At 47.9% G+C, this 8,403-nt stretch overlaps 1 protein-coding gene across 1 annotated transcript in view; it reads right to left on the bottom strand.

Annotated features, from left to right (window-relative positions):
• Positions 1-564: 564 nt before the first annotated feature.
• Positions 565-8,403, bottom strand: part of NUP93 (nucleoporin 93) — an 86,942-nt gene continuing 79,103 nt past the window's right edge. The window contains exons 17-22 of the mRNA XM_006908772.1: positions 7,039-7,155; positions 6,198-6,316; positions 5,235-5,352; positions 4,724-4,807; positions 3,249-3,377; positions 565-821 (exon numbers count right to left, since the gene is read on the bottom strand). Coding sequence (XP_006908834.1) covers positions 711-821; positions 3,249-3,377; positions 4,724-4,807; positions 5,235-5,352; positions 6,198-6,316; positions 7,039-7,155 — 678 coding nt within the window. The 3' untranslated portion in view covers positions 565-710. The remainder of the gene's footprint in view (positions 822-3,248; positions 3,378-4,723; positions 4,808-5,234; positions 5,353-6,197; positions 6,317-7,038; positions 7,156-8,403) is intronic.

Raw genomic sequence — 8,403 nt, 5'->3', positions numbered from 1 at the left:
GCGCACACAAGGCCGACCAGTCACCCCGCAGTGGGGCAGCCACAGCGAGAAGTGGTGAGGTCCGCCCTTCCTCCAGCCACCTACGGCATTCATTTTTTAAGGCCGCCTGTTACTGAGCCTATGTTTTCATCTCCAGTGAAATTTCAATAGAACAGCAGACTAATTAATGCTAGAATCAGAGCAAATGATTTGGAGGATGGACCCCAAGGCACACCCCAAAAAAGGGAGGACACGGAGGGCCTGATATTTCACACATAAATCTCAACTTACCTGGGAAATGAAAGGTTGGCTTTCACATTCAAATAAAAATGTGAAAAACGAACCATGACCCTGCTACTTGGAATGTTGCAGCTAAATAAAAGTAACTCCCAAAGTCTACGTTTTCTGGCTCATTTGGGGTGAATTTTTAATCACTTAAGGTCACCTTTAACCAAATCACAGATGCCTATATAAGCCTATTGTTCTCTGACCCAAGCACCAGTGAAGACATTTTCTCCTACACAAATAAAAATTTAAACAAAATTTCAAAGGAAAAAAAAAAAAAAAAAAGAATGGGAAAAGAAATACAAAGCAAAGAAATTTATTGGTGTTGACAAAAATACATAATACAAAAAACAAAACGAAACAAAACACAACAGAAACAAAACCGGAAACCCCACCCCAGTGGTACTGACAGCGTGCGGTCCCAGAAGCCCCTCCAAGCATCGCACTTAATTCATGAGGACCTCCATCTGCACCAGCCTCGCGTTGGTGTCCCCGGATGTCCGGTAGGGGATCATCCCAGCAAAGGTAATCAGGGCTCGGGCTTGACTTCGGAGTTGCTGCGAGAAAGAGGAAGAGAAGAAAACCTTCAGGTCAGGGGCACGGTGCCAGAAAGGGGCACCCGCCACTTTCTACCATTTTCTACTCCTCGGGGTCAGCGGCCGGTTCCCGGGGAGTGGATGACAGCCACGTTCTTCCGGCCTGGTGCACGGCTAAGCCTGCCCACTGGGCCCCTGTTCCAAAGCCCTTTCACTGAACAAGCTGCCTCCCCTGACACATGTGACCAGCCAGACACAGCCCCGTGCTTCAGTCAGCCTACTCTATCCACTGAGCCCCTCTCTTCCCACCAGCTTCCCTTAGTCTGAGGTTAGGGCCCCACGAAGCACCCGCCACACCAGAGACGAGGGCTGTAAATGAGTGCAGCCCCTTCCACTTTTCTTTCTCTCCTGCTTTTGTCCTTTTCTGTCCCTTTGCTCCTTCCATTTCTTCCTTCCTGACATAAGCACTTGGCCCTCATTTCCCAGGCAACCATTTTATGGGATTCCTGGACTGTTCCAGATGGGAAAAAGATTTTAACTCGGGTATTTCTGAAAACAGAAAAAAAGAAAACTTTCATTCTGATTTTGAAATGATAAATTACTGAATAAAGAACAAACTGGAGAACAGCTTCATGTTGCCCTAAATTGAGACATGCTGGATGCTTATACCAGCAAGAAAGAACCCATGTCTAGAATAAAAACGGAGAGTCTATATCATCTTTTCAATCAGTAAAAAGACTTTTAAGGAAAACTCAAGGGTCACTTACTAGGCTTCTTAATGCCCATTCAAAAAGAAAAATGAAACGCAAGTGTTTTTTTTTTTTATCTGATAGGTGAAACAAATTGGCAAATGTATGTCCTATAACTAATGTCCAAACCAAAAGAAATTTTATCCTTATGATTAGAGTACCCACAAAATTTTCTTTCAAAGTGCACAAAAGTGCACGGGCTTCCAAGCCTGATTCGAAGCTACCTTACACGCGCTCTTGGGGTGTTCGGGCTAAGGGCCCCACCCCATTACTGGGCAGCACTGCACGGTAAACCAGGAGGTCCCTTCGTGGGCAGGCAGCTTGTATCTATGCCTCTCCTCGAACCCACCCATCCCTGCCTCTCATCAAAAAGGGTGATGGGCAAGAGGAAGACAGGAGGACGGCTTTATTCGTGATGCGTAAAGACTAGATGCCTGAAAGAGATTAAAACACACAGCTGTGAGTCGCTGGGCTCTACTCTCTGCGGGCAAGGCCGCCTCTGACCTGCAAGCAGCACCGAGAGGCCACTTCAACACTCATGCTCACAACAGCACCGCACTGGGTCCCTTCCACCACAAACACAGATTGCTGCCAAGTTCCAGGCTCAGTGAGCCCACCACACTGGCACATCTCCTTGACACTCATGTTTGATGCCACTTTGGCTCTCGCCTGTCCAAGAACAGATGGCAGACACTCGGCTGTCTCTGGTGCACACGGAGGGGCCTGCCACTTTGGCGCAGCACTCCAGGCGCTGCCACCTACGTTGTTAAAGGGGAAAATGTCACCCTCACCGCAGAGGGGTCTGTCAACAACAGTGCCTGTGGGGGTTACCGCAGAGAGGCCCCAGACACCCTTGTAGGCAGAAGGTAGGATTTTCAAGGCTCTAGTTTCCTGACTGTAAAAATCAGGTATGGCTGTTAACACATCATACTGAGTCCTATCAAACATTAAGTTTCCACTTTAAGGGAAGGGTAATTTTAAAATACTAAGTTTTAATGGTTTAACTGGGTCAAACACCTCTGCCCTGTGGTTAAATCAGCTGGACAACAGATGCTGTGTGAGTCCCAGGATTGCACTGACCCGGCCTCCACCTGACCCGCACAATGCTGGAGGCACCACGTGCGGCAGAAAGGGCACTGGCCCGAGGCTCAGTCAGACCCGGCTTCCAGATGTGGCTCCTTCGCCCGCCGTTTGAAAGGCCCACAAAGGCAGGCTGCTTCCTGAGTCCAGGCCTCAGTTCCCTCCGCTGTAAAACAATGACCGCCCTAGGTACCTCTCTGGGGTCACTGAGAGGCTCAAATGAGAGCAGAAACAGGGTTTTCATCGAATTAGTATGCCGAACAAAAGTATGGTTTTGATGAAAGTGCTTGAGATTCACAGAACAAAAACGAGCAGGACATTCTTGTGGCATCACTACAAACTAATGTTGTGTTTGATTTTTTAAAAGGTGATATTTGGACATTTAGTGGTTTGTTTTTTTTTTGGTGAGGTTTTTTTTTTTTCTTTTTTTTTAGCTTGAGAAAAACAGCAATCCCATTAATGTCTGATTTCTTCTGGGAGCCTGACACAGGTTTACCAGCTGCCAGGCGGCAGGGAAAAGGGCGGTCTGGGGTCGCAAGCAGTGGTCTCACGAGCTGCAAGGGAGGGCAAACCAGGGAGGTGCTTCTCAGCGATGGTCTGGCCGACGCTGGGGTCTTACAGAGTCACGGTCCTCGATGACTCGCTGGGGCCTGGATGCCGAGGAGGGACTCGTCCCCTTGAGCCTCTTAAACTGTGTGAACAAGATGTTCATGGTGGCGAGAAGCACTTCTGAGAGGTTGTGCCTGATCTGCACAGAGAGAAACACATGGAGTGAGGAAAAAGAACCACGCCTCGGCCAACAGCAGGAGCCGGCGGCCTCGGTCACGCCACGTCCCCACAGCTGCCAGGTGGAGAGCTCGCCATCCAAAAGAAGCTAATGGCACCGCAACGCCAAGTGTGAGAGCAAAGCCCAGACAACGCTGCTCAGGAGATAAGGGGGTCACTCGTCTGCCCCTTCCTGTGCCATCCCTCCGAGGCCACGGCAGCAGGCAGAAGTGCGCCAACCACATCTGACCGGTACGCAGGCCTGGCCTGGCTGACAGAGCCATCACCGAAAGAACCAGTCTGGATTTGCCTGTCAGTAGGTGGGGATACTCCCCTCTGTCTCAGACCCACCTGCGCTGTCGCCGTCGGACCTGCACAGCCCTGGCAGAGCCCTTGGGAGTGTCTGCAGGGCCAGGCCCTGGCGCCCCACTCAGTCCATGATGCAGTGAACGAGGTATCCAGAGAAAGGCAAGACACAACAAAAGAACAGGTGGCTAGAGACAGAGTCAACAGCAGGTATGAAGAGAAGGTTGGCGAGGGGCGAGACCTTCTGAACTGTATGCACCACAGGTGCAGAAGTTGGCCTTTTTTCTTCCTCTCAAACAGAAACACATTTTTATAAAAGGTACGGGGTAACTAAGTAACATTTTAAATTGACACACTATTAGTGACATCCCAGAACAGTCGACTGTCTGTGGTCCCAGAGTAGAGGCCCATGTGGCTGCACATGTGAATGACCAGGAGGTCCACGCCACAGCCCCGATCAGGGACACCAGAGTTCCAGTGGCAGGGCCCGGGCACGGGGATGTTTTCAAAGCTCTCCCAGCAACGCCAGTGTGCAGCCCAGCTGAGCACCCTTGGGAGAGACGGTGGCAACGTGCTAGGAACCCTGCAGAGAGACTGGTTCTGGGGCTCAAAGACTGATAACTGAGTCACAGTCACTGCATCTGCTTCTCAGGACAAAAGAGTTCAAAGAGGGGAAGGAAGGAAGTGAATCGTGATGCATGTTTTACACACCCAATGGACCTACTTAAAGATCACAATTAAGCACTATGACACGTAGAACAAATGGATGATAGAGAATTAAGCCAGACCAGAAACCCGTTTCTCTCAAGAACATGTTTGATCACTAAAGCGACTATGTTTTCTGGGTCAGGAATTCAGACGATAACCCGACAGGGATATGTGCACTCACAGAAAACCAGCCCAGGATATTAGGAATTGGACTCGTCTTAGAACACTCAAGTCTGAGATGGTGACGAGGACAAAAGTTTCCAGCGGAAGAAGTGGAAAACAAAAGTTCCAGAGCTCAGGGAGGAGAGGACTCACTTCGTCACTGAAATTTCTGAAGGCAGCCACTCTCTCTTCCACACTTTCCTGATTCAGGGGCACCAGCTTCAAGCGATCGATTATCTGTGCAAAACAAAACCCCGCCAGCCCCATAAGATACAACCATCACAGTCACTTCATCTCCTTAGACACTGAGTTAGCATCTGACGCGTTCATAAAGAGTTTTGTATCAGAAAATGCTATTTCCCTCACGCATATAAAGGGTTTGATTCTAACTTGCTAATTTAATTCCTATCCTCATTTTTCTGAGGACATTTTAAAATTCAGAGATTTTAAATTACTTTGAGAAACCTCTCTGTCTTAAGACTAAAGGGGAAAGGCATAGAAAAAAGAAAAACAAAAACAAAAAAAACCCACAGAAACTCCCTTTAAGCTCCCAGGATCATACTTGTCCTTGGTGGCGTTTCCTTTGTTTTAAATGAATCCAAGTGTTCTGAATTTTTAAGGGCGGACTTTAACCTGCACTTCAAAGACTGTTCCTGTCACTTACATCAAAGGCTCTGTCAATATGACCACTGTGATATTCATCGAAAAAGGTAATCAAGTCCAAGAGAAGATAGAATGTAGAGTCCACAAATTTATTTGCACTGATCCCCTGAGCCCTATACCTGGAAGACAAAAAGGAGGAAAAGCGTCTGGGGTATATTATTAATTTCTGTGTAGTCTGTATCTTTAAGAGAACATCTGAAAAATGTCAAAACCTCTTGAACTCTCTAGATGAGGTGAATTAAAGATTGCAAAATAGTGTTTCTTGTCAAATAGCCAAGCATTTAATGGTAGATTTGATATGAATCCCTGTGCGAATATTTGCATGGAGCATGGTTCTCTAGCCTCAACCACCACCTCAGCATCCGAATGTCCAGGAAGCATAGGAGGTGCTGATGGGCCGAAAGCCCAGCGGCCATCACTGGGGATCCTTTATTAAATAGAGACATCTCATTTGCCAAAGAATGTTCTATACTTCTCCAGGAAAGCCTCTCCAGCTCAGTTTTCTCTGGGTCACTTTATTAGGAGTCTCTGTAGAGGGCACAAAAATTAATGGCTGTCGCCTCAGCCTGTGTGTCGCACTGAAGTCTAATAACACTTAGCTCTGTCACAGGGAGGCAGGCAGATTCTGAAACACTGGCCACTCCCCCTCTAAGAATTCCCCCATCCATCTATCGCTGGCATTGTCCTCAAACGCCTTTGAGACGGCTGACAGCAGTACAGAGCCGAAAAGAATGCCTAAAATTAAACCTAATGCGCAGGATTAAAACGCTGAGATACCCTTTCATGCCGTTCTTCCCGGCAAAAACTTTTAGGTCCGACAGTACCCGGTGCTGGTGAGGATGCGGTGAAAACTGGCGCTCTCAGAGCGTGTGGTGGGACGGCGAGTCAGCAGAGCCACTGTGGGACACCGCTGTCACTGGCAAAGCTGAAGGTGCGCCAGGTGGGCGCCGGCGCCCGGCCTTACCGTTCGGCGACGGAGAGCGCCATGCTCTTCAGCCGCTCCTTGTTGGACTGCGGGGCGCTGATCTGGGGGACCACGGGACTCAGCAGTTTGTTCATCAGTTCCAGCACCTTGTCAGCATTCTGTTCGATTTTTAAAAATTAAAGATGGAATCAAATAACCAGTAAAAGAAAAACCTAAATAACCAGAACAGAGAGAGAACTTCCTGGGTGGCGGACGGAAATGTTCCGCGTGTTGACCCGGCGGTGGCTGCACGGACATGTACCCATGGGAATTTGTCGAGCTGTGCGTTTAATATCTGTATGTTTTCTCTGTCTTATTTAGACCTCAACCAAAACATTTTTAAATAAAAAAATGAAAAATAACCCTCGTTTTGTCCACTTTTCTCAGTTAATAAAAGAAAAGAATGTAATCTTTTCCAGAACACACTATGTATGTTCTTCTGTAGAAATACTTATTCCGGTTCTCTCACAATGCCTCAGCTTTCAAACTGTCCCCTAACACGTTCTGATCACCGGTGTGTCTGGGGCTGCCCGGATGGTCAGCGTGGAGGCATTGTTACCAGCAGCTTCGCTTATTCTGTGGCCAAGTGGGACTACAGCTCAATGCCTGCAGGATATCCTTTCAATGCGTTACTTTTGTTTGGCCAGAAATGCCTTAGGGGCAGAAATAGACCTGTAAGATGGGACTTTCACCCTGACTGGACCATTACCTGCCCAAGCACTAGGGGAAAATGCCTCAGGAGGGGCAGTGGCACAACGGTGACATCTGAATGTCTGTGCATTTAATGCCAAAAAAGCCTACAGAGCTATTAAGTGCATAAGAAGGACAGGGGGCGGTTTACCTTGGCAAGGTCGTAAAGCTTTGCTGCTTCCTCAAACAGTCCTTTATTTTCCGCCACAGAAGCAACTTTGTTGATAATAGGCTTTGTGTCGCTAGTAAACTTATCTATGACTCCAGGCTGACAAGACAGATAATAGAGAGGGAGAGGGAGAGATGGGTGCACAGAACTGTTACTTTAAAGGCAGAGAAGCAACTGGGATCCAAAAACTACCCTAAATGAAAACACCTGCCCTGGGCAATGAGCATATTTCATCAGCCAGGCTCTGGCTTTCTTGAAGCTAAAAGGGCTTATTAAACACATGAAAAGGACCAAGGAAATGACACATGAAGTGGGAGACACGCAGGCAGCACAGAGGAGTCAGCAATAAGACTGTGCTTTTCCAAAATGACCCAGAGAGTCGGTGAAATTATGAATGATTTTAAGTTTGCTGATGAGTAGGCATTAGAGGGAAAAAAAACATGAGACTCAGAAAACCATCTGAAAGATTCTGGATCTGCTTTCTAAGACAGATGGCAAAAGAAACTCAGTGCTGAAAATACATATGGCAAGTGATGTCAGAATATTAAAAAAAATCACCATCATCACTCAACGGCAACCAAATGGTCAGGAGAGTATGAGAGGCCTTGGGAACGACCAAAGAGGCAGGGTGGACCGCATGATGTCTGACTGGCTGTTGAGACGCTCCACTGGGCTGGACTAGGTCAGGGTGACCTGCTGCTGCCACACTAGAGGCAGCACAGATCAGTGAAGAGCATGGGCTCTGGGTTCAAATTCCAGCCCCGCTTCTCACTAGCTGCGTGATCTTGAGGAAAATAATTAACCTCTCGTCTCCATTTCCTCACTTGGAAAACACAGATAATAATGGTTCCCACCTCGCTGGGTAACTGTGGAGATTAAGTAAAAAAAACTTGTAATGCCTTCAGCACGGTGCCTGGCAACTGTCACTGCTCAATAAGCACGGCCATCGCCATCAACACTGTCACTGGCCTTACTTCTGAGCTGGACAGTGCGAATAGTGTGAGCTCATCTCAAAATCACTGGGTCTAAGCCACCGCTTTTATGAGTGAGGAAAGTGAGTCTCTGAGAGACAGGTGACTTTCTCAAGGCTGCAGGGAGAGTGCCCGAGAGGGGTCTCCAATGCCAGGACCTGCTCCTTCTCTTATACTGGCTAATGAGCACGATGGGTCTCAAGGAATCGCTAAGGCTCACGGGAACAGCTGCATTTCCGGGGTCGGAGTTGAGTTCTGGATCCTCAGAAACTACCTTCTGAGAGAGGTCAAGCATATTCCTAATGTTTCCATCTGGGGAGAGTAGGTGTAGCAATTAATTTCTTTTCTTGCATATGACAGAAATGTAGCCTTCTCA

Source organism: Pteropus alecto, unplaced genomic scaffold (genome assembly GCF_000325575.1).
Source record: "Pteropus alecto unplaced genomic scaffold, ASM32557v1 scaffold123, whole genome shotgun sequence".
NCBI classification, from domain to species: Eukaryota; Metazoa; Chordata; class Mammalia; order Chiroptera; family Pteropodidae; genus Pteropus; species Pteropus alecto.
Note: the sequence above shows the minus strand (reverse complement) of the source record. Positions and strands in the feature narration are given on the sequence as shown.